Source organism: Quercus suber, unplaced genomic scaffold (assembly GCF_002906115.3).
Source record: "Quercus suber isolate HL8 unplaced genomic scaffold, Cork oak 2.0 scaffold_436, whole genome shotgun sequence".
NCBI classification, from domain to species: domain Eukaryota; kingdom Viridiplantae; phylum Streptophyta; class Magnoliopsida; order Fagales; family Fagaceae; genus Quercus; species Quercus suber.
The window spans coordinates 138,896-165,810 of NW_027069887.1; the positions used below are offsets into that span (position 1 = coordinate 138,896).

At 32.5% G+C, this 26,915-nt stretch overlaps 1 protein-coding gene across 1 annotated transcript; it reads left to right on the forward strand.

The window, feature by feature from the left end:
* The first annotated feature begins 24,351 nt into the window (after positions 1 to 24,351).
* Positions 24,352 to 26,637, forward strand: LOC111997896 (L-type lectin-domain containing receptor kinase IV.1). Its single transcript, XM_065761982.1, has 2 exons — positions 24,352 to 26,326; positions 26,471 to 26,637. The coding sequence occupies exons 1-2, from the start codon at positions 24,496 to 24,498 to the stop codon at positions 26,494 to 26,496; spliced, it is 1,857 nt and encodes a 618-aa protein (XP_065618054.1). The 5' UTR covers positions 24,352 to 24,495; the 3' UTR covers positions 26,497 to 26,637.
* Positions 26,638 to 26,915: the final 278 nt, after the last annotated feature.

Genomic DNA, 26,915 nt, shown 5'->3' on the forward strand with positions numbered 1-26,915 from the left:
TTGGGGATTTACTCAGATGGAGATAATTTTCATGTAGAGCACATCCTACATCAAGCTTGCCGTTGCTTAAGTCTAGCTATTTTCCTACTAGACGTACACTACTTTGTTCTATATAAGATTAGCTTTCGAAGATCAAATATACAATACTCTGTTTTTCTTTCACTCTCTATCTTATACTTATAACTTTCTCTTTAGGCATCTAAGATGAGTTCAAAACTCTGTTTGTAAGTGCACACTAATAAATTTGTTATTGTATCCTAAAGAGCAATCAACTGAGCCATCTACACTAACAGAGTCATTCTAATGAAGGCAAAATTACTTCTTAAGGACCATGAATTCAGTTATGTGCCTCAGTTCAAAAAATCCATAAATTTCTTCTTTAAATTCTAGAGTTTATTTATGTCTTGAACCATCTCTTAGTCTGCTTAATATTGAATTTTGTATGCTATTACACTTGTTGATTTTGTTAAGTTAATTTGAGCAAATTCTTGTTTTACTGTATTGATATACTATTGAAATTGATTTATAGCTTTGTTAATTAATTTGAGCAATCTTCGTACACTTTTCAACTAGTAATTGAAGGGAATATACCCGGAATCCGGATATAGTGGCGGCTCTATACTTTCTTTCTAGGGTAGCCATAATAAATTTAAATTATACAAACTCTACTCCCACCAAGACTGAGGCCTCTTAAAATTAAGGAAAATTTTTCTATTTTAATCCCTAATTTTGGAGGCATTTTCATCTCAGCCCTTCTATTTTTATAATTTTTAATATTAGTTTTAATTTTATAGAAATATAAGCTTCATTTTGATCATTGTATGTTTAATAATGTTTCGTTTTGGTCATTACTATTAATGGTGAGAGATAATCAGCTAACCCAAGCCACGTTGTATGGAAGGTTAATATGTGATAGCCCAATACAATTAATTTATAGAGATGGGTTATCGTGGTCAACCTATTCAAGCCTTACTAGTTTGAATAAAATTAATAAGATTATGAGAAGTTTCCAGAAAGAAAGAAGAAAGTTTCTAAATTAGTTCTTCTTTGGGTTAGTTCGAGGATCAATGGTTCATATATTCCCTGAATTTTGGTTACAAGGTTTGCTCTTACAAGATACGAGTTATTCTCTAAATTTTTTTCGTCCCCTCTCCTTAGGAGTCCTTTTTCCTTATATAGTTATTTAGAGTGTATGCTAGCCCTCCACTTATACAACCACTGATCTTTATTTGGATGCTTGTCCATCAGGGCTTCGCTGGAGGTGGTAAAATGTGCTGTAAGCTATGAGAGAACTATTCAAGAGTCATTTAGCCATTAATGTGGCTAGTTGAGTTGGTGTTGTACATTGAATGTGTGGAGATGATGGTTACTTTGCCTGGAAACTTCCCCTCTCCCTTGCAAGTCTCTACTTTCTTCCACGTAATTTTGTCTTTTGGTTTAGGAGGCTTTATCTAAATCCTTCTGAGACTTCTTGGGCTCCTTGGGCAATCGACTTCTTCAATTTCAATACTTGGACTTAGGAGGCTTTATCTAAATCCTTCTGAGACTTCTTGGGCTCCTTGGGCAATTGACTTCTTCAATTTCAATACTTGGACTTTTAATAATGAATTGGGCCTGAATTGATGAAGAGCTTGGCCTTCCTTCTCCTCGGGTCGGACCATGTGGCAATGTTTTGTGTCCAAACCTTAACACTCCCCTTCCCCCCCCAACTATCGTCTAAGAAATAGAAAATGCTAATATGATTAACATAGTGTGTATGTCAAATAATTTTAATTAAAAAAAATCATTTAATTAATATTTAAAAAGACACAGTAACGTACAGATGACCAAAAAAATGTTAGTAGTCAAACATTTATTTATTTATTTTTTCTCTTCGCTCTGACAAAGCCGATTACTAGACCACTATTGCAGTCTCCACTCACCTAGCTGCCGCCAATTCAATTGCCTTTAAGGAATTCTCAAAAAAAAAAAAAAAAAAAAAATTGCCTTTAAGGAAAGTAGCGTACGCTACTTTTAGAGAATTGTGTCTGGTTCTAATATATATTTTCATTAATAAAAAAATGGTTTATTGCGAGGGAAACGAGTTTGTTTGGATAGGATGTACAAGGAAGAAGGAAAAAATTACTCACACTTACGTTATACTTAATAAGACTAACCTAGTAACAATTATGGTTCTTTATAGTTATTAATAAATTTGGATTAACTAATATGCTCAACCTAGCACACACCCCACATAACACATACTCGAACAATATTAAATCAACTTGGGATCAAAATTTATCAATTTGTTATCTTTATGTTTATATAGGTGTGTTGCCAAAAAAATACTAAATGAAAAGAAAAGAAATTGGAATAGATTTCTTTTTAAAATTATTTTATCCTTTTACTTTTTTATGTAGAATTTTTATTAAGACGCTCATGCAGATGTGGCTTTTTTAAATATCCAATATCAAGTTATCAACTAAATGTTTTTATTATTATTTTGTTAACTCTTAGCTACCTTATTTTTAAGAGTGAGCATTCTGTNATTATTGACCCATTTTTTCGGAATAGCCAAGTGAAGCAAAGTCAGTGTGAGATAAAAATAAAAAATAAAAAAAAAAATAATATAGAAGAAAATATGAGAAGAGAAGTGAGAAAGGGCATAAAGCCACTAACAGAAACATGGTGGAAATGCAAAAATTCTAGGATGTGATTTCATGTAAAAATGATAGACAATTAATTATAATCTACCACATAAAATAGTCATGGAAAAGGGATTCAAGTCCTCTAGATTTTCTAGGGTATTCTACCAAATAGATTTCCTTAAATCTTAACCATTCTTTAATGATTTAATGGTCTAGATTTTCCCATTATAGCATTCCATTAACAATAATCTTAAGGGCATGCTTGGTAGACTGTAATAGATGTTATAACGTAATAATTATTCTTAAGGTTTAGTTATTCTTTAGTTTGGTTATGTTTTTATTATAAAGAATAATCATTCCTTATTAATAGATATTCTTCAAAATGAGGAATAATTATTCCTCTTTAAAAGTTTGTATTAGCTATTCTTTAGTAAGTGTAATAATATCAAAACTTAATATATTTTCAAATAAACAAACTTTCTATATACATCTAATAATTATAAAAATAAACAATCATAAAAAATAACATATATCTCTCTTAAATTTAAAAATAACAATTTTTAAGGAAATATAATTGTATGAGTAAGATATTTCCTAAAATAAATTTTAATTTACATTCTAATGTTATAACTCATAACCAAACTCATGAATAGGTTTAGTTATTACATTACAACACGCTTTATTACTAGTAATAAATATTACAATTCTTGTTGTAATTCACATTCAGTGTACCAAGCGTACCCTAACTTCTTCGTAGACACATCATCCAAAGTATATTTTGGCCACATAAAAGATGGTAAAAAGAATCATACTACAATTTCTTGATAAGCAGATATATAGGGGAACTTTAGAACTCTTCTCTTTTTATTTTGTACTAGAAGTAGAAAGACAGTAAAAAGGCTCACAAGTGTTTCCTTATGCTGAAAATTACAAACAAGAAAGCTTTGAATTGACGGGGAAGTGTGGAACCAGAATTGTGGTCTGAACTTCTGTTTTAATGAAACTAGTATATAGCCTCGTGCTACCGCACGGGAATGGATATATTATTAATCATGAGTTTATTCATATTTAAAAGACTCAGTTAAGTCTAAATTCATATTATTAACCAGAAAATTTCATTAACAAAACTTAGCAGTATATATATTTTACACAGAAAGATGAACCTTTGTGACAATGTTTATCCAAAAGATCCATTCACGCTTTTGAATCTTCAATCTCTATTGGTGATTGAAATTTTCGTAGCTTAAAAAATTTAAAATTAAAAAAAAAAAAAAAAAAAAAAAACCCTCAGAGTTGTACTCATTTTGTAGTTTTACAATGGGTCATTTTGTAACATGATGGGCATTTGTATGAAGAAAAAACTTCTGAAGTTCCATGGCTGATAAAAGAAATTCTCTCCAATCTCTTTTTGTAGAGAGATGGGTTTGTGAGTATTTTTATACATCCTTCATAGTTGTATTATCACGAAGTAGGTCCAACAGATTTAGATTGATACTACTGATTCCCAAAGTATGAGTGTATAATGTGTTATTAATTTCATTTCATTGGATTCTGCACATGACAGCAAAATTAAAAATAATTAGATTGTACACGTGTATAGTAAAATTGGACTCCAATTTCAGATTCTAATTGAACAATTGGAATGATAATATATGATAGTAAAAACAATAGAAAAATTCAAATAAAATTTCGGATTAAATTGTAACAATTTGAATAAAAAATTCCAGTAGAAAGACAGGGTGGAGTGATCCACTCTAAGAAGGCGACCAAACTTGTGTAAATATAGAATAATAAATCTCTCTCCGAAAAATTTACATTATTCATAACCTTTACCTTCACTGAAAATTTTAAAAACATAGTGACTCACATCTGCCATCCAGACATCTACAGCTGGGTCCTCTCCAATTTGCGTGAGATTCCATTGATCACTAAGTTCCTTTGCAGCCTCCAAAAGTATCATCAATCGGTCCACAGCAGTGCTTTCTTCATTGTTATAGGTGTCAAACCTGAACAAGAAGCTAAATATAAGGATAGTGAATTTAGGCATAATATGCATCTAACCACATATTAGCAATTTATAACAAATGTAAAGATACAAACTTTGTAAGTAAATAGTAAACAAAACTCAGTGTTAGAACTAAGAAGAAAACACTTTAATCCGAAACTCAGTGCAAATGTAAATATGCAAACTTTGTACGCAATTTATAACAAAGATGCAAATTTTGGCTTTGCTATCTTTTTGGAAATTATGCAATCTACCCAAACCAAGTTCTTATCACCGATATTAATCTCTTTGGTTTTCACGTTTGACTACAAAATCAAGAAAAAACTTAATTAGCACAGTAACGCACTTGACCCGACACATAGAAGTGGTTTTAATGAGAATGAGCCCACATACATTTAACTACATGATACAAAATTCAACTTCAATTTCAGATTCTAGACACATGGCACAAAATTAGAACTCTAATTAGGAATTCTAATTTGAGTTTCTCTTTACTTCACCTATTATTATATATATAGATTAGACTTCAGAGGCTGATTCAGGGCACCTCCTCCATCACTGGACACACGAGAAGGAAGATGAAAGCAGCAGCAGATGGATGATAAGAATCCCATGCTCTTTCTCTGCCTCTATACCACTGATCTCTTCCTCTCAAGGATTGATGCTATATCATTGGCCACTTCAATTTACCAAAAGGTCTATGTGAAGCAATGTTTGCTTTTCTAATATTTTTCCTTTTAGTCAATGCTTGTGCTATGACTTACAAGTTATGACCAATGGCTTTTTTTTCTTTTTTCCTTTTTCTTTTTTAATTTATCTATGGAAAAATTTAATGAATATCCTGATCACTTTAGTTTTAAAAAAAAAAAAAAAAACTTTTTTTAAAAAAACTATTAGAAAAAAAAAACTTTTTTTATATAGCTTTTATATTTCTCATAAAAGTTGTATCAAAACTTTTTTTAAAAAGCTTATTTATGATTGCGATCAGCTCTTTTTTTGTCAGGATGGCATATTGATAAATAATAGGTTATGTTTCACTCTAGGAGAACTTATTTGCATTAATTTATTAATATATAAAGAAAATTAATAAAAGTACAGTTATACCAAAAACAAAAATGAAACCTTACACTCTATTTGTTTCAATGGAAAACCTTGTATAAAGATAGTTTTCACTATTTTCAAATGTTTAGTAGTATCAGAAAAAATAAGTTAAAGGAAAGCTATTTTGGTTAACAAGAAAAATATGGCTTATTTTTAGAATTTGTTTTCCACTAATACTTTTTTGGAAAACAACAGTATCTCACAATAAGTTAAATAAGGAAAGTTAAGAGATTATTTTTCAACTTATTTAAGGTTGCTACTAAACATAAAAAATAAAAAATAAAAAAAGAAGAAGAAGAAGAAGAAGAAGAAGAAGAAGAAGAAGGTAGTTTTATAAATAAATAAATAAAAAATACTTTTTGAAAAATGACTCATTTTAAAAACACTACTCGCAACACAGGAATATCTGATTATTTTGAAACGAAATGTAATTGTAAACACTCGATTTTGCACCCATAATTTAATCTTGGAAGATGACTAGAGTGACCATTCATATACCCAAAATTTAGAGTTGTATTACATGCATTAATTCATTCATTGCATATAATAAAAATGATCTTGAGATTCTAACAATGCGACAGTATGCCCAATTCCCAAATCGGACCATCGGATTGAAAGATATCACGAGATCAAGTTTTCAGTCTGCATGCATTGTATGGGGTGAAGCCGATCACGTGTGATTAGTTGAAATTAATTTTGATTAGTTAATGATTAAAATTAATTAAATGAATTTATGTGATTGGTGAAGTATTTCTCTTAAAGTAAGATTTGTTGCATAGGATTAAAACAAATAAGCTGATAATATTTAAAGACTGTAGATAATGAGGCTTTTAGGATAATTACATTCAAAATAATTATTTTAAAAATCCTAATTATCACTTTGGAATGAGGTTTATCATGAAAATAACTCTTACATTCGTCCAAATACAGTTTTAGAGTTGGAAAACACTTCAAAAACGTGCTAATCAAGTAGCAGATTTCAGATTCACAATCCAAGGAACTTTTGGCATAGTATAACTCAAAATTAGGATTAGGCTATTTCTGGAAAAGTTGTAATGAATCGAATTTCCCTTCAGCAATCAAACTTTCATCTTAATCCGAATTTTGAGTAAAACGATATGATCAAAATACTGAAGCTTGTTTTGATCTAAAAAATCAGCTTACTCTTATCCAAATCTTCTTCTTTTTTAGGATTTTTTCCCCATACGTTTTTTGCTTATTTTTTTAAGCATTCCAACCTCTATAAATAGGGGAGGCCTCCCAACATTCAGCACACTTTCTAACCCCTCCCCCCCCATTTTTTTTTTTTTTTTTTTTTTTTTTTTAAATTTATCCGTGGAAAAATTTAATGAATATCCTGATCACTTTGATTTAAGAAATACTTTTTTTTTAATTATTAAAAAAAAAAAAAACTCTTTTATATAGCTTTTGTATTTCTCATAAAAGTTATATGAAAACTTTCTTTAAAAAACCTATTTATAATTGCGATTGGCTCTTTTTTTGTCAGGATGGCATGATGATAAATAATAAGTTGTGTTTCACTCTGGGAGACTTATTTGCATTAATTTATTAGTATATAGAGATGTAAAGTTGTTATTTACAACTATTTGTTTTGTTGGCTTATATTTCGTGCCAAATTTGATTGTAATTATATTCAATCTGTTGTACTCTATATTTATTATGAGATTTCTTTGTAAGGGTTGTGTGATAGAGAGAGAGTGTGTGAAGACTCAAGCATTTGAAGACTGAAGATTTCTTGTGGGTATATCGCGACTTAGCTACCCGCAAAATGAATCATGTGCCCTGCACGTGCTAGAATGCGAAGAGTCAGGTCAGATGGAGACAGCCGTGTCTCGTGAATATCTCACAGGTAAGGCCTTCCCGCGAGAGGCATTCTGTTCTGCCAGGCTATCCAATCTAATACCCACTTTCTGTGCCTACACTATTTATACCCACATTACCTACAAATGTTAAGATAAACCTCTGAGAGAAAATCCTAGCAAAACACCTTAAGAGTTAGAGATTGTTATACCCACAATCCTCTACATATTTCTTTTGGGAATTTTTTCATCTCCTACCTCTCTATTTCCATATCATTGAGAGGTTGATAGCCCAAACACTTACCACACTCTTTGAGAGTGTCAGGTGAAGTTTTGGTGCTGCTGGGAAGTATTGGAAGAAGCCTGGAATGGCAGATGCAACATGGAGCTTGTTGCGGGATCTGGAGAACTAGACAAGACACGGTTCCGAGAAGCCTTATTGGAGTAGGAGCTTAGAGGGCTTAGGTACAGAGGGTATATTAGGCTTGGAGGGTCTCTTGCTCACCTTTGTATCCTAACTGATTGTCTAGTATATCGATTTCCGTTTGGAGGGCGACAGAGAGGTTTTTCGCCGAGTTCTTCGGTTTCCTCTTCGATAATACGTTTCAGTGTTATCTGTGTTTGCATCTCTCTTCCCTACTCTTGTTCATTTCCTTTTTACTGATGGGTTGCTTTAAATATGGATTAGAGTAGTTGTTTTGCTTATACGCTTGTGTTTACACTATTCTGCACTTAGTATTAAGTTAGTGTAAAATCAACCAAGCCGTAACTTTAATTTGGAGGTCTAAACAGCTCGTGTGTCTTTCAACACTTTTTCGAGCTTTCAATTGGTATCAGAACGGATACACTCGCTGTGGTTTAAATACCTGAGTATGATCCTTGACCCTTTTTAAGATGGATAGGTCTCAATCCCTAAATGTTCAACTATTTTTTTATGGTAACAATTACGCTTTCTGGAAAGTCAAAATGAGAGCATTTTTGTGCTCTATTGATGATACCGTTTAGGATGCGGTTGAAGTAAGTTGGACTAAGCCAGAGGCTGCTAAATCCACTTGGGATAAAGCAGCTCTTGCGGCAACTAACGCTAACAGTAAAGTTTTAAATATTATTTTATGTGGTATGTCTCCAGATGAATTTCACAGGATCTCTCACATGACAATTGCCAAGAAAGCTTGGGAGATTTTGGAGACGACCTATAAAGGTATAAAGAAAGTTAAGGACACAAAGCTCCAAATGCTTACCACCAAATTTGAAGAGCTCAAGATGGGTGATGATGAATCTTTTGATTTGTTCTATGGAAAGCTCAATGAAATTGTTATTGCTAAGCTCAATCTTGATGAGAAGATTGAAGATACTAAGGTGGTGGGAAAAATCTTGAGGTCCTTGCCTAAAAGCTTTAGAGCAAAAGTCACAGCCATAAAAGAAAGTAAAGACTTGGATGAGATCAAAATCTAAGAGCTAATTGGGTCTTTCCAAACATATGAATTGGGATTGCCTTCCCATAAAACGAGTAAATCGTTTGCTCTCAAAACCATCACCAAAAGAATGGATGATTCATCCGAAGAAGATGGTGCGGAGAAGGAAGTAGCATTTCTTGCGAAAAACTTCTGCAAATTTCTGAAGATGAAGAACAGTGGGAAACCATTCAACAGAGGGAAGTTTTCATCTTCAAGAGGTGATAGGAAAGAGTTTATGAGGAAAGAGGGGAAGGATTCTCAATCTTCTTCAGATATTGTGTGTTATGAATGCAATGGCCATGGACATCTCAAGAAGGAGTGTCCCAATTTCTTAAGAGGGAAAGGCAAGGCGTATGCCACAACGCTGTGATGGAGAAGGAAACTACTCCGCCTTTATGACCATCACTCATAATGAGTCATAGGAAGACTTGAAATTGCTGGTACATGAACTAGGAGATCATAGTGATGAAGAATCAGTAGGAGGAGCTAAAGAAAATGACGTTGAGGAAGATGATAACACAGCCAGTCTTCAAGAAAATTACAATTCCCTTCTTGAGAAGTCTGGAGAATACACAAGGGTAGCCAAGGCGGCTGTGAAGAAGGTGAAGAAAGCTGAGGAGGACTATAAAAGTCTTATAGTGCTTTATAAAGATGCCAAGTGTGAAATAGAGACAATGAATGGTGAGCTGACTGAAGCTTATTCAAAAATCAAATTTCTTGAGCTAGAAGTAGTACAAGCAAATGCAAAGATAGAAAGAGTATCCATGAAGAAGCTAGAAGAGGTTATTTCATCTCAAAAACATTTTTCAAATAAGTTCGAGTTGGGATATACCGGAGGAAGTAGCTCATCAGACAATGTTGCCAGAGATGTGAGATTTTGTGAAAGCCAAAGAGCCAGTTGTAGTTGCCCCTACTCCTAAGAAAATAAAGGATGAAAAGAAAAAGAATGGAGCTGAGCAACGAATGTTGAATAAGCCTCATATTCAAACTGTGGTTAAACCTAAAGTTCAAAGGAAATCACCTTCAAACTTGCAAAGAGGTCCAAGAACTCAACATTTCTGTCATTTTTGTGGACTTCAAGGACACACAAGACCAAACTGCCATAAGCTGAAAGCATTAAAGAATGCAAGTGTTCAGAGGTCCATATAGCCCTAAAAGGGACAAAAGGAGTTGGACTGATGAGCAATCAAGAAATCGAAATGGTGATTTCAGCATGGTAGACGTAATGAAAATGATTGATGCTTTCACCACTTACTTGGAGAGCTTTACTAGATGGCATGGTGGACGTACCCAATCCATTAAGGATATCATCCCAAACGCAAGTGCTGTATGGGTGAAAAGTGGTACACATGCATAAGCATTTTCACATGTCCATGCATTAATTCTTTCAATGTTTGGGGACTTTTGTTGTTGCATCTTATCATGCATTGTCTTTATTTGATAGCATGTTTCTTTTTCCTATTGGCTTGTGCCTGTTTTTGTTTTGTTGATCTTTCTTTATTTCGGTTTGTTTTTTAGTGTGCTCAAAAAATTCAAAAAACCCATAAAAATTGAAAAATCTTCAAAAAGTTTGATCGCTTGTGTTGTGCTTATTACATGTGACTTTGGCCTAGTACATTTGTACTAATGATGTAGTGCATTTATAATCTTAGCTTGATATGTATGCACTCATTTCTATGTGGAAGAAATCTTGAAAACTATGTGTGATTGTTGTAAATAGATCTTCAAGCTTGTCATGAATGATTAGTCAATAGTCTTGATTCTTGCATAGACTTGTGTCTATATCTCTTCCCACTTTATTTTTATGTTTTTGCAAAAAGAGCTTACTAAATGTAAATCTCAAAATGAAAAAAGATATCGAGCTGTAAAAGTCTGTCGCATATACTAGTATTTAACTAAGAAAAAGGAAAAGCGACTTGTATTTTGAAATGTATGGTGCTCAAAAAGTCAAAGGCTAATTCTAAATGTTGATATATCAAAAATATCATGCACCGATCTCAAAAAGGAGATGTATCATCCAAAATGGATAAAATGTAATCAATTTATGATTTGTGCAGAAGTCAAATGAAAAGCTTCTAAGCTATGTAATCAATTTGTGGGAGGTCATATATGCTCATTTCTATAATTGAGATAGTCCACTTGATTTCGTATCAGTTGTTTATGACTCGATTGAATTGATCATTGAAATTTCACTCTGGTCTAAGGACTATTTCACACTTGACACTCACCCATAACACCCAAGACTTTGATTCAATGAATTCTTATCTCATTTGTGTGATTGTACATATTCAAATGTGATGTGTATACTCAAATACTTGTTGATCAACCTCAAAAAGATTTTTGAGTGTTTTATTTGTTATTGAAAGTGATTTTATACTTTTGTGCTCTTTGTTTTTGTTCAAAATGCATTTTTGTATTTTTCTTCAAAAACTGGTTCAGATTTGTTCTCATGAGAAGCTCGCGACTTAGAGCTTCCCACGAAAAAGGCTTGAGGGAAATAATTTTTTTCATCTTGTCACACAAAAACTCTCGTGACTGTGTCGTGACTACCTTGCGACCAACAGCTTCTTGAGAAATACTGTTTGGCTAAAACTGGATTTTTTCAAAATCAAACAGATGCTACCATGACTGTCTTGCGACTGTTTCGCAACCTAGAGCTTCTCGTGAAAGCTTATGTGCTTCAGTGGCCATTCTCGCAACTGTCTCGGTACTCTCTAACCCACGAAAAACGCGTGTTTTCAGTATTTATGTAGTAGATGTGACAATTTTTCAAATCATACTCTTTCCCTCGCTAAGTCCTTCTTGAACCTCTCTCGACCCAAAATCAAATTTCTCTCAAACCCCATCATTCTCAAGCATTTTTTTCTGCATTTTCATCTTCAAGGTATGTTTTCTAAAACATTTGCTTCATATTTTTCTTCATTTATGCATAAATTTATGTTAGGGTTTTGAAAATTGGGAATTTTCAAAAAATTGGGTTGGGTTTCCTTTTTAAGCGAAAATTTTTCAAATTCTTTGATTGGGCTGAGTCCCATTTGCTGTTTGTGCATTTGTGTTGGCCCTTTTTGGCGTTTTAACTTGTATTGAGGCTAGATTTCACTATGTTCATGCATTGTTCATACTTAGAGTACATGTGTGCATGCTAGGTGTTTGACAAAATGTCCGAGTGACATTTTTGTACTAAATTGGATTCAAGTGACTTCAATTTATGGGTTTATACTTATTTGACCTTGCTTTATTAGTTTTTGGTCTCTGTTTGTGTGTTTCACACTCTTTACCCATATTGCACACACTAGGCACACACCTAGGCACCCCTCATGCATCTGGTGTTGCACCCTTATGCATCACCACATGCACACACTTGCATCAGCACATGCACAGAGACGCACACACATGCACAGTTACTTGTTTTCATGCTTTGTGTTTATGTTCTCTTGTTTTTTTTTTTTTTTTGTATTTAGCATGTTGTTTAGAGTTAATTATGCTCTATTTTAAGTTTTATTTCATTTGTTTTGGAACTAACTTGAATCTAATCAAGTTTTGTGTTCTGGTTTGTGTTTGTGCTCTTGTTTTCTGTCTGCTTTGTGAAATTGTGCAGATGTCTCCCACTAAGCATGCAGCCTCCAAGAAATCATCCTCAAAGTGTGCACGCACTGATTCTGATAATTTCAAGTCTGCTGAAGCTGATATGAAGTATAATGACTTCTACAAGGACAAGACGATCATCATGGAAAGGGTGGTTCAGTTAGAAACTCTTGAGGACACATTCATCCCTAAGGTGTTCAAAGACAGGACTTGGACCAAGCTGTTGAATCTAGTTGGAGTTGTTTATTATGAGATAATCAAAGAGTTTTTCTCAAATGCAACTGTCGACCGAGGTCGTATCGAGTGTTGGGTAAGGCACAAAGAATTTGTGATTACAAGAGAGATCATCCAAGATTTTTTGGAAGTTCGTCCTCCATCTCAGCCAATTACAATGGCATATGAGGACAGATTGGGCTCTATTGATGAGATGATTAAAATTCTTGGTGGCGAGCCGAAGAAATCATCCATGAACACAATCAAATTTTCTCCAGAAATGAGGACACTAAGTTATGTGATGATTCATAATTTGTATCCGATCACCAACCTCACCACACTATCTGCTCCAAGAACAAGATTCATGTATGATCTCTTTACCCATAAAGAGATAGATATTTGTTGTCATATCATCCACGTGCTGAAAAGGAGCATTACAAAGTAGAATTCAAGGACAATAATGCCCTTTCCCTCTTTGATTATGGGATTAATTACTAAGGCAAAGCTCAAAATTCCCAGTGGCCTCATAGTAGTTTAGAGGGATTATCCCATTGGTGGTCATACATTGACTAGGAGCACAACACACATCAAAGGCTCTAAGACTAGTGTGCATACGATACCACAACCGCAGGTTCAGCAGGAGGAATGTGACACAGAAGATGAAATAGAGCGCTTTACTACTACTCTAGAGTCATCAGATCAGCTCTCAGCATAACCATCATCTTTTGCACCAGCATGAGGACCAGATAGACTAGATCGTCTCCTACAGAAGGTAGACCAAATGGTCATCATGTTAGACTCCCATGTGCAGCACACAGCGACCCATTTGCATACGTCTAAGGACAGATAACTGCTTCGTCTTCCCAGATTAGTGACTTGTCCACGACGCACGGATTAGATTCCGAGTCTGATCAGTTCTAATCTCTTTGGCCATTCCGGTCAAAAAGGGAGAGAAATTTTGAGGGGGAGCTGAGGAAGAGCTTGCACAGTGTTAGGGGGAGCATAGTTTTAGACTTATAAGCATTGGTTATTGGTTCTTAAACGGTTTAATTTGTTTATGTTTTATGCTTATAGTTTTTACTGCTTTTGTTTAAAACTTAAATACTCTATTTTAATCTCAGTTTTATTTCAATTTATTTTGTGTTTATCTTAATGCTTTTGTAGCATTTTTTTTTGTACTTTTAAGATATTGCTAATATGTCTTAAGTACCTCACTCTTATGCCCTAGTAGGATCTTTTATCCTAGATGCAAGTACTTAGTGTATTGTGCATTGGTTGAGTGTTGGACATGCAATTGATCATTTGGATTGTTCTTAATTGCATTGCGTGTCCAGATGAGCATTTACTTGCTAAATATTCATTGTAGTCATTCGTTAATGACTGGTTCCTTTTTGTTTGATCAAGATACGCTTGCATGTTATGATGTGCTTACAAACTTGATCATACTTTACTTGCTCCGTACTTACAAACTTGATCGTACTTTACTTGCTCATGTACGTACCTTGTATTTAACTTGTCATAAGCTTAATGAAAGTTTTGTTTAAGTGCAAGTGTTTCAGGTAACTAGTATATGCTTGCAAGTGCTTCACAGCTTCTAGATTATGTGTGAGTGAGTTTGGCCATTGTTCTCAAACTCAAGTTTAAGTCTACAGTCTGTTTTAGGGGTTTTGTCATGGAATAGCCAAAGGGGGAGATTGTAAAGTTGTTATTTACAATTATTTGTTTTGTTGGCTTATATTCCGTGCCAAATTTGATTGTAATTATATTCAATTTGTTGTACCCTATATTTAGTGTGGGATTTCTTTGTAAGGGTTGTGTGATAGAGAGAGTGTGTGTGAAGACTCAAGCATTTGAAGACTGAAGATTTCTCGCGGGTATATCGTGACTTAGCTACCTGCGAAATGAATCATGTGCCCTGCACGTGCTAAAATGCGAAGAGTCAGGCTAGATGGAGACAGCTGTGTCTTGCAAGTATCTCGCGAGTAAGGCCTTCCCACGAGAGGCATTCTGTTCTGCCAAGCTGTCCAGTCTAATACACAATTTCTGTGCTTATATTATTTATACCCACATTACCCACAAATGTTAAGGTAAGCCTCTGAGAGAAAACCCTATCCAAACACCTTGAGTGTTAGAGATTATTATACCCACAATCCTCTACACATTTGTTTTGGAAATTTCCTCATCTCCTATCTCTCCATTTCCATATTATTGAGAGATTGATAGCCCAAACAGTTACCACACCCTTTGAGAGTGTCAAGTGAAATTTTGGTGCTACTGGAAAGTATTGGAAGAAACCTAGAATGGTAGATGCAACATGGAGCTTGTTGCGGGATCTGGAGAACTAAACAAGACACGGTTCCGAGAAGTCTTAGAGTAGGAGCTTGGAGGGCTTAGGTACAGAAGGTAGATTAGGCTTGGAGGGTCTCTTGCTCACCCTTATATCCCAACTAATTGTCTAGTGGATCAATTTCCGCTTAGAGGGTGGCGGAGAGGTTTTTCATTGAGTTCTTCGGTTTCCTCTTCGATAACACATCTCGGTGTTATCTATGTTTGCATTTCTCTTTCCAACTCTTGTTCATTTCCTTTTTACTATTGGGTTGCTTTAAATATGGATTAAAGTAGTTGTTTTGCTTATACGCTTGTGTTTACACTATTCCGCACTTAGTATTAAGTTAGTATAAAATCAACCAAGCCGTAGCTTTAATTTGGAGGTCTAAATAGCTCGTTTGTCTTTCAACACTTTTCCGAGCTTTCAAGAGAAAATTAAATAAAAGTACAGTCATACCAAAAACAAAAATGAAACCTTACACTCTATTTGTTTCGATGGAAAATCTTGTATAAAGATAGTTTTCAAGTGTTTAGTAGCATAAAAAAAAAATAAGTTAAAGGAAAGCTATTTTGGTCAACAAGAAAAATATGGCTTATTTTAAAATTTGTTTTCCACTAATATTTTTTTTGGAAAACAACAGTATCTTACAATATGTTAAATAAGGGAAGTTAAGAGATTGTTTTTCAACTCATTTAAGGTTGTTACCAAACATTAAAAAAGAAAAAAAAAAGAAGAAGATAGTTTTATAAAAAAAAAAAAAAATTTGAAAAATTACTCATTTTAAAAACACTACTCACAACGCAGGAATATCTAATTATTTTGAAATGAAATGTAATTGTAGACACTTGATTTTACACTCATAATTTAATCTTTGAAGATAGCTAAAGTGACCATTCATATAATCAAAATTTAGAGTTGCATTACATGTATTAATTCATTCATTGCATATCATTAAAATGATCTTGAGATTCTAACGATGCGACGGTATGTCCGATTCCCAAATCGAGCTATCGGATTGAAAGATATCACAAGATCAAGTTTTCACGATTTGCATGCATTGTATAGGGTGAAGCCGATCATGTATGATTAATTAAAATTAATTTTGATTGGTTAATGATTAAAATTAATTAAATGAATTTATGTGATTGGTGGAGTATTTTTTTTAAAGTGAGATTTGTTGCATGGGATTAAAACAAATAAGTTAATAATATTTAAAGACTGTAGATAATTAGGCTTTTAAGATAATTACATTCAAAATAATTATTTTAAAAATCCTAATTATCACTTTGAAATGAGTTTTATCATGAAAATAACTCTTAAATTCATCCAAATACAGTTTTAGAGTTGGAAAACACTTCAAAAACGTGCTAATCAAGTAGCAGATTTCAAATTCACGTTCCAGGGAACTTTTGGCATAGTATAACTCAAAATTAGGATTAGGCTATTTCTGGCAAAGTTGTAATGAATCAAATTTCCCTTAAGCTATCAAACTTTCATCTTAATCCGAATTTTGAGTAAAATAATATGATCAAAATACTGAAGCTTGTTTTGATCTGAAAAATCAGCTTACTCTTATCCAAATCTCATTTTTCTTTTTACCCCATACGTTTTTTTGCTTATATTTTTAAGCATTCCAACCTCTATAAATAGGGGAGGCCTCCCAACATTCAGAACACTTTCTAACCGCCCCTTTTTCTGGCTCTTCTCTTCTGATTTTTCAAATCCCCTTATGTTAAAGACATTTTGGAGGCTCTTGCCTTAGGAATTTCTTTTTTGTAAGTAAAGTATTTTAGGCTTCAAAGAGTTGAATAAATTTGTTTGAATCCTAAAATATTCTTTCAACTAAAAGAGCATGCTCATGCAAGAGGTATTCTTTTCTTCTTCTTCTTTTTCTTTCTTTTCTTCTCCATTAGTTTTATTGATGATGCATGAATATGTTTAACATGTTTTATTATTTCTTGCTCTTAATGTATAATTACCATGTTCTTCTTGAATTTTTCTTTAACATGTTCATCAGATCTGATTTTTTCTAAATTCAAAACTGATCTGTATTTTCATTAAATACAGATCTGATTTTTTTAAAACACAAAACTAATTTGTATTTTCATTAAATATAGATTTGATTTTTTTAACTCCAAAACTGATTTGTATTTTCATTAAATACAGATCTGATTTTTTTAGAAAAGGTTTTCTTTGACACAAAACTGCAGATTTTGAAATTTAATGAAAGGACTGAAAAGTAGGTGGTAGTTTTTTTTTATGAATGTGATGCATGCGTAATAAATTCATCGTATGAATGTGGATCCTCATTCAAAAAGCTTTTTTGTTTTTTTAATTATTCATAAAAAACAGATCTGATTTTTCTTGATAAAATCACATTTCTTTACTTTTATACAAAAACAGATATGATACTTTTTACAAAATCTGATTCCTTTTATTCATAAAAAACAGATCTGATTTTTCCTGATAAAATCACCCTTGTTTAATTTTACACAAAAACATATCTGCTTCTCTTTAACAAAAATCTTATTCTTTCTTTTACATAAAAAAGATCGATTTTTCTTTACAAATCAAATTTTCTTTTATACACAAAATAGATCTAAATTTTCTTAAAAAAAGAGGACACATCCATAAGGTAAATTTATTTGAATTAATTTTAGTCAAGTGTTTGTCATGTATGTTTAACATATCATTCACATCATGCGAAAGAGGGTATATTGGTCATTAGAGTCTAGAAGACCAAACTGTCTTGGTGGAATGGGTGCCTAACACCTTCCCATTCCGTAACCTAGCCCCCAAGCTTAAGATTTTTGGATAGGTAGATTAGTGTTTTGTCTTGCTTTAATTTTGGCAGATTATAACTAGGACCAAAAGTTTTGTATTCTTTTGCATAGATTGTAATTAGGACCTAAAGCCTGGTGAGATTTAATTTACCAAAATTGTACTTGTCTTTATTCAATCAATGACATTCGAAATATTTTGATCATGTAATTTGTATTTATTTTTTCTTATTTTTTTGTATAAAAAATAAGTGACGACTTCACACCACTTACCCAAAAAGAGAGGTACCCTTAAAAGCACCCAATCTCTTTTTTGAGAGTATCCAATTTTCCCAGCCTCTCACAATGTAATATATAATTTATTTTAAAAAAAATCATAAAATTATATATTTGGATTAATAATCGATCTATAACAAAACGTTTTCTCATGGGAGAATTTCATTTTCATTTTTATATAATTGTTTACCTAACAAACAAAGGGCAAGTGTTTTTTTAAAGTAATGAATTTTGTGTTTTCTATAAATAAAAAATTATATATATTTTTTACTTTATTTTATATTAAGATTTTCATCTATTCATATTATGAGCCAATTTGCTAGTGATAGTATATTGTGTGGATTAAAATTTTCCAATTATGACATTTAGAAAAGATTGAATGAGAAAAATAGCTTTTTCCCATTATTAAAAAATTTTAACATGTGGCATCCTACTTTAATAATATATATCTTTTAAAGTATACAATGTATAATCCTAATCTCTCTTCTTGAATACATTACTTATCTCAATACATCCATAAAAATACATTGAATCAAAACAAACCTATATGAAGATACTTTGCAAAAAAAAAAACTAAATGTCTTAACAATCATCGCTTTGCAAAATGTCATATCAATCATTGCTTAACAATGATTAATTTGATCGATTGGGAAAATAATTTGTTATATATAATCTATTAAGATTATTTTCTCTGCAGAAACTGCAAATTTGTCCACCCAAAGAGATTATAAAATAAAAAATTATTAGCAAAATCTCATAATTAAGTTTCTATGTGCATCATTATAATAATTGATAATAATGATAATAATAACAACAACAAAATAATAATAAAAATACAATTGCGAAAGCTAAAATATGTCACTAATCCAATTATTTCCATTTGATTAACCTTTGCTTTTATCTAAATAAGTGGCACTAAATATGGAGTATTTTTAATACAATTATTAAGAGTACTTTCTCTATAAAACTACAATTTTGTTCACCCAAAATGATTTTAAAATAAAAAAAATTTAGTAAAGTCTCATAGTTTAACATTTAAATGGATCACTAAAAAAAAAAAATGAATAATTTTTTTTGATTAGGAATTAGAATACCAAAATACCTAAATATGCATAAAAGTCGATACAACTTTTTCAAAAAGAGAAACAAATGTGAAGTGACAATTAAATCAACAACAACAAAAAGAAATATTAGCGGGGGAAAAAGTGGTTGAAACAATTAAAAAAATGCATCAAAAGAAACAAATTTGTAGAGAGAGAGAGAGAGAGAGAGAGAGAGAGAGAGAGAGAGAGTGATTGAGCTTTACATAGTGAACAACTTGGAAAGAATAGGGAAGAGATGTGGAAATGAAGTAAAAGAATTTTATAAGAAAATAAAGTTGGAAGAGTAAGGGAGGAAGCAAACGAAATGTTCAAAAAAGTAAAACCGTAGAATTTATGAAGATGAAAGGTTGGAAGGGTGGAAGTAGATGAAAGGTTTAAAAAAGTGAAACCATAGAATTTATGAAGATATAAAGGAAATCAAATGAAAAATTTAAGAAGACATGATTGGAGAAGATGAAAATTTGAACTAAGAAGAAGACAATGGTTGAAGAAGATGAAATGTTAAACAAAGTAAAAAAATTAAATTAAAAAATTAAAAAAAAAAAAAAAAAGCTGCTAATGACATGACAAAAAAGAGCTTTGTAAAATTTATTTTAAAGCTTCCATTATTATAAAATAGTATAGATAGATATGTATAGACTTTGTTTGGTTTTAAACATCTATACATAGATAGATATGTATAGAATTTATTTTATTGCTTTGTTATAAACATCTAAATAAAGTAGATGAATTTATAAACGCAAAGTTATATATAAAGTTAAAACTGCCCAAGATGAATGTATAAAGTCAATCTATTTATATATTTAATACATTCTCAAAAAAATATTTATATATTCTAATATTGTCAAAAAAATTTAGGAATAAAAATTAAATAAGAAAAAGAATGATTATGTAGGCAATGAGGTGGCACAATATGAGCATAGCAACAATAAATACTACGCTTCAACTTTTATATATATATATATATATAGAGAGAGAGAGAGAGAGAGATTAGTTTAAGTTACACTTGGTGTAACTTCATAAGAGTTACATCTTTTTTAGACCATTGATTTGTATTAGATCTATAGGTAAAAAAACACTCATAGTCATGTATTTATTGTTCCCTAGAAATTAGTAACTAAGTCATTAATTCTTCTTATTAAAAATAGAAAAATGAAAAATAGCATTAACTCTCTACTCTCCATCATCATCTTCATCTTCTCTTCCTCTCTCACATGGTCTTGTGTTCTATTTTTTAACCGTTGAGGCAGTATTTGAAGTTTGCACAATATGTTTTGGTGTTTTTCACTTCAGTCATTGGAATGACAAAGAAATTCCAGTAAAAAGAAATCTAAGGGTGAAAAAATAAATCTTTGTGTCAACTATAAAGCTAGAGCATATATGCTACCTTTAAGAACTTATTTCTAATTTTAATAAGATAAACAGAAAGGATAAAGCTACCACAGAACTGAACATCTTACCGAACCCCCGCAGGGAATGCTCAAAATACCTACCTGCTTGATTGGACCATAAGACTCAAACTCCCTTTTGATTCTGCTTTCAGTTGTCTCGTAACTAAGTCTAACCACGAAAAAGGGACTTCACAAAGTTCAGATACAAGCTACAATTATATAGGAAAGAATGGATATAATATAATAAATAAATGAACGAAGCAGTCAAACACTTTGTCACTTGTGGTGCAACATGAAAAGCATGGCCCTATGAAAGAAAAGCTTCACAAGTGGTAGCAAATGAACGAAGAAATCAAACACTCCCAGACATAAAATAATAATAAAAATTTCACTTGTTTCCTGAACTCGCCCTTAATTTCCATTGATAAGGGTGAAAGTACATAGAAGATAGAACACAAGACCACGTGAGAAAGGGAGAGAAGATGAAGATGATGATGGAGAGCAAAGAGTTAATGCTGTTTTTTATTTTTCCATTTTTAATAAGAAGAATTAATGACTTAGTTACTAATTTCTAGGGAATAATAAATACATGACTATGAGTGTTTTTTTCACCATTAGATCTAATACAAATAAATGGCTCAAAAAATGTGTAACTCTTATGAAGTTACACTAGGTGTAACTTGAACCTATCTCATATATATATATATATATATTAGTTATTAGTGCTTGAGTGACACGTCATGACGTAAGGCAATGACTTAAGCAACATGGGGGTAGTGACCATATTTGTGACTGTGAGCCCCTTGTTTTTCTCTAATTAAAAAAAAAAAAGGAAAAATAGTTAAATTTAATTACAACCATAAATGCAATTTATTAAAATTTTCAATCAAATTCAAATATATAATTGTAGTTAATTGAATCTAATTATCCTCGTTAAAAATGACATTGTTTCTATTTAATTGGTTAAATCCACTATATTTTTTGTTTGGGCAAATTACAACTTGCTCACATGCGGTTTGACTAAAATTTAATTTGCCTACCTATAGTTTTAAATTAGACACTTTACCCACTTGAGATTTTATTGAAATTTAATTTACCTACCTGTAGTTTAAAATTAGACATTTTACCCACTTAAGATTTGATCAAAATTTAAGTTGCTTACCTGTGGTTTGAAATCCCATTATGTAAGTGTTCTATTGGATTCTTTTTTTATCTTATTTGATATTGTATTTTTGTGTTTTTTTTTGTGTTTTTGGAGGAGAGACATAAAAGTGAATCAAAATAACATATTATCCATGTTTTTAACAAATCTATGTTACAAAAATCTAACTGAATTGAACTAATTAATTTCATGTGGGTAAAGTGTCAAATTTCAAATCACAAGTATGCAATTTAAATTTCGGTCAAACCACAAGTGGAGAAGTTGTAATTTTCCCTTTTTATTTATTAATGAGAAGATCCACTATATGTTTGAATTTAATTGTATGGCAATTGTACTGCAATTAAAAAAACTATAGCTAACTTTTTATTTCTCAAAAAAAAAAATTATATATATATATATATAAGTTTTTCCAATTATAAAAATTTTATAGTTAATGAGTATTTTAATTTAAAATTAATTTATAATGTTTACATTATTGTCCAAACTACTTCTCAAATCAGAGGGCACAAGAGTCTTGATGAATTAGAATAAATAAAATTAGCGTAGACAACTACATTTAACCCCACCATAGTCCAATTTCACTATTTAAAATTGGGAAATATTAATGAATATTCTAAGGACATTTTAAATAAAATTGGTTTACAACTTTTTTAAAATAGTTTATTAATAATTGCTTTAAGGGCACCCGTTAACATGACCTTTTAAAATTTTAAACATAAAAATCAAGTACATCCCACATTAAATTAGCTCAAATATGGTAATCTTAGATGACAATTGACAAGATTTATCCCAGATTGCCTAAGAAAATTTGTGGTTAAAAGTTTTTTTTTGATAAATTGTTACAAATTTAAAATTTTGTTAGCCTTACAAAGAAACTAGTTGTTAGGTTATAGATTGACCACAGTTAATTAATTCAATTACCTAAGCTAATTAATTATGTTAAATTACGTGCAAATTTTGGAAGCACGAACAAATCACCAAACAAACTAAGTGCAACAGAAATTAAATTGACACGGTGATTTGTTGACGAATGAAGAAAACCTCTCACAAGTCAAAAACCCCCCACTGAGTGATTTTTAGATCATCACTCCCAAGAATCCTCTAATTAAGAATCAAGTAATTACAAATATAAGGAATCTTACCATTACCCTGGACTATCCCAAAATACCAACTTACAGTTGAACCTTTACTCCAATCCCTAATTGGACTTAATCTTGTAGAGACTTCTTCCTGTATGCACAAATCCTAATACATGTCTGACTTCCTAGCAACTGATTGATTGTTGTTGGATGCAAAGTTCTTCACTTCAAAATACGTTGAAGATCTAGAAACACTAGGTTACAAAACCCTAAGGCGCACAAAAACATAGTAGCTTCTCATAAAGTGAATGAATTCTCTAAATTGAGTTCCTATGACTTTGATGACTTTAAAATAAAGTTTTAAAATGATTTATAGATTTAGTGAATGAAACCCTAGCAATCCAAGTCATCAAGAGCTGAAATTCTAATCTAAGAATGCTCGATCTGCATAGCTTGATAGATCAAGAGGTGTCAAGCTTTGTGTCAAGAATTACTCATTTAGTCTCAATAGATGCTTGTGTCGAGACTAGTGTCGAGAATCACTAAATTAGCTTTCCTTTACTCGTTTCTTGGTTCAATCTTCATGTCTTTAAAGATACCATTTGTTTTGTCTTATCAACACACTTCTTGATATCTTAAACACATCTTAGATCTACCAAATTATAAGTAAAGTATATTTTGTCAAAGGATATGCCAATACATAGAAAATATGACCCTAAAACTAGTCAATGTATTAAGTTGAATGACATTATTTGGATAAATGACATTATTAAGTTCAAAGTCTTCTCTCCAATGGATATTTTATGAAATGAAGACCTCCTTCGTAGAGTTGTGTCAAATTCTAGTTGTAACTTGGAAAGCTATTTAGGTTTCATAGTTAAAGAAGAAAAAATTAATTTGGTTATATTTTTGGGGGTTTTTTGGCTATTCCTTAGAGAGGAAGGAAACTATATTCATTGTGAAAGAAATATAGTATTCTTTGTCTACAAAGGAATCTAAATTGAGTCTTTATAAATAGATGGTACTACAAATAATTTTATGGTTTTGGTCCAAGGGTCATCCCCTAAATAACTCTCCTACTTGTTATATAAGAAAGATGTATCCCCATCCAACCAATTTGAAAATCCTTGATTTTAGATAAACTTCTACTCTCCCACTACACAAATTCAAATGTCCTTAAGTTTACAACAACCAAAATTTCGGAGATAAAAAATTAAAACCATTTGAAACTTCTCATCTATTTAATGGAAACTCCCCGGCCTGTTATAAAGAAAATAAAAAAGTGAATCTCATTCTCATCCACATAAGGTAAGATAAGATATAACAATTTGCGTGGTTAATAAGCTTAAGCCTGACTTTCATGGAAAATGTGAGATTCCTTAACAGTCAAAATCGTTTACTCGAAACTTGGGTGATGCGGCTGCTGGCGGGCCCATGAATTGTGGGAGCTTGACTTTAGGTATGAATACATATTACATTTACATATGATGTTCTCCTCAACATGATGTATGTAAACCAACCCTGCATTTCTTAGAATGAAAAGAAGAAATTGTATGCAAATATAGCCATGTTTTCCAAGCTTGTAATACTGCTGCCTCTCCTAATAAGCGTTGTAGGCTCCCAAGATACCAACTTCATTTACAATGGTTTTAGATCAGTCAATCTTAGCCTAGACGGCAACGCCACTATCACTTCTAATGGTCTTCTGGAGCTCACCGATGACACCAAACAGCAAAAGGGTCATGCTTTCTACCCTACTCCAATAAGCTTCAAGAACCCATTGAATGACAGTGCTTTCTCTTTCTCTACGACTTTCGTCTTTGCCATTGCTTCCGGATATCCAGCTCTAAAAGGTCAAGGGATAGCTTTCGTGATTTCCCCAACTAGAGGGCGGCCAGGAGCTCTTCCAAGCCAATACCTTGGCCTTTTCAATGAGACCAACAATGGTAATGCTACCAATCATGTCGTTGCTGTAGAGCTCGATACAATCCTGAACCAAGAATTTAAAGATATCAATGATAACCATGTTGGGGTGGACATAAATAGCTTGGAGTCCGCAACATCTACCTCAGCAGGTTATTATGCTGACAGTGGTGCCTTTATGAACTTGACCCTCATCAGTGGAAACCCAATGCAAGTTTGGGTGGAATATGATGGTGTCAAGAAGCAACTCAATGTAACTTTAGCTCCAATTAATGTTGGTAAACCCAAATTTCCACTATTGTCTTTGTCCCGTGATCTTTCACCTATCATTAACAAAACCATGAATGTTGGGTTCTCTTCCGCAAATGGCGGTTTCCTAACTTTCCATTATATTTTGGGTTGGAGCTTTAAGATGAATGGTAAGGCTCAAGAACTTGCCCTTTCTCAACTTCCCAAGCTGCCTCGAGGCAAAGAGAGATCTAAACTTTTGACAATTGGATTGCCTGTGATTCTTGTTAGTTTAGTCTTGGTAGCAATTTCAGGTGCAACGTATGTCATAAAAAGGAAAAGGAGGTTTGCAGAATTGGTAGAAGACTGGGAGGTTGACTATGGGCCTCACAGATTCAAATACAAAGATCTTTATATTGCTACAAAAGGATTTAGGGACAAAGAACTATTGGGTAGTGGTGGATTTGGTAAAGTTTATAAAGGTGCACTAACTACCTCTAAAATTGAGATTGCTGAGAAGAAGGTCTCTCATGAATCAAGACAGGGAATGAGAGAATTTGTGGCTGAAATTGTGAGTATAGGTCGGCTTCGCCACAGGAATTTAGTACCACTCTTGGGCTATTGCCGAAGAAAAGGAGAATTGCTTTGGGTGTATGACTACATGTCCAATGGAAGCCTAGACAAGTACCTCTTTGATCAACCTCAGGTCACCCTCAGCTGGAGCCAGAGATTTGAAGTCATAAAAGGTGTGGCATCGGGGCTATTTTATCTACACGAAGGATGGGATCAGGTTGTCATTCACAGAGACGTGAAGGCTAGTAATGTCTTGCTAGATGGTGAACTGAATGGTAAATTAGGTGACTTTGGTCTTGCAAGATTATATGACCATGGAACTGATCCTCAAACTACCCATGTGGTCGGAACTCTTGGGTATCTTGCGCCAGAGCATACTCGATGTGGCAAGGCCACAACAAGCACCGATGTGTTTGCTTTTGGGGCCTTTATGCTCGAAGTTGCTTGTGGAAGAAGACCAATACAGGCAAATGGGCCACCAGAGGATTCGAGGTTGGTTGATTGGGTGTTTTCTTATTTGAGCCGAGGTGAAATTATGGAGGCAAGGGATCCAAATTATGGTACAAGTTATGTAGCAGAAGAACTAGAGTTGGTATTGAAACTAGGATTGATGTGCTCAAATTTAGAGGCTGCTGCAAGGCCTAGCATGCGCCAAGTTGTGCAGTACTTAGAAGGTGATGTTCCTTTTCCAGACTTATCATCGCTTGGTCTTTGTTCCACCAGCTTAACATTTGCCCATAGGGAAGGTTTCGATGATTTTTTCAAGACTTATCCGTTTTCTATGAACAACGGGTTTTCTCATTCATCTTCCATTGCAGATTCGCTTCTCTCAGGGGGATGCTGATACTGAAAGCTTCTAACATCCACAAAAACACACCGAAAGTAGGGAAATTTTTTGAATATGATCTTTTTAATGATTGTACTGAATTACAATATTGTTTCTTTTTATGGTTGTGCAATATATATGTCATGTTTGCTTAGAACATTTCCTCTAATTCTATAACAACTTATTACAGAGCCACGTGATGCGTGGGAATATATGATTATTTTGAGATGTGATATAATATATAATTTACTCTCTAAATTTAATTGTATATAATTTGTTCTTCCGAAATATTAAAAAATTTCTAAAAATAATTTTTATCTCTCTATTTTTACAAATATACAAATTTATCATTTTTGGTGTTTTTGTTTGATATTATCCTTTTGATTGAAGGGGTCCATATTCTTCTAAATATTGTTATTATGAATTATATTTTTCTT

What these genes read in the sequence shown, in the direction of transcription:
- LOC111997896 (XM_065761982.1), top strand. Translation starts at nt 24,496, where the DNA reads ATGTTTTCCAAGCTTGTAATACTGCTGCCTCTCCTAATAAGCGTTGTA. An exon ending in AGTTGTGCAGTACTTAGAAG is followed by an intron (nt 26,327 to 26,470) that starts GTGATGTTCCTT and finishes CTTCCATTGCAG; the next exon opens with ATTCGCTTCTCTCAGGGGGA.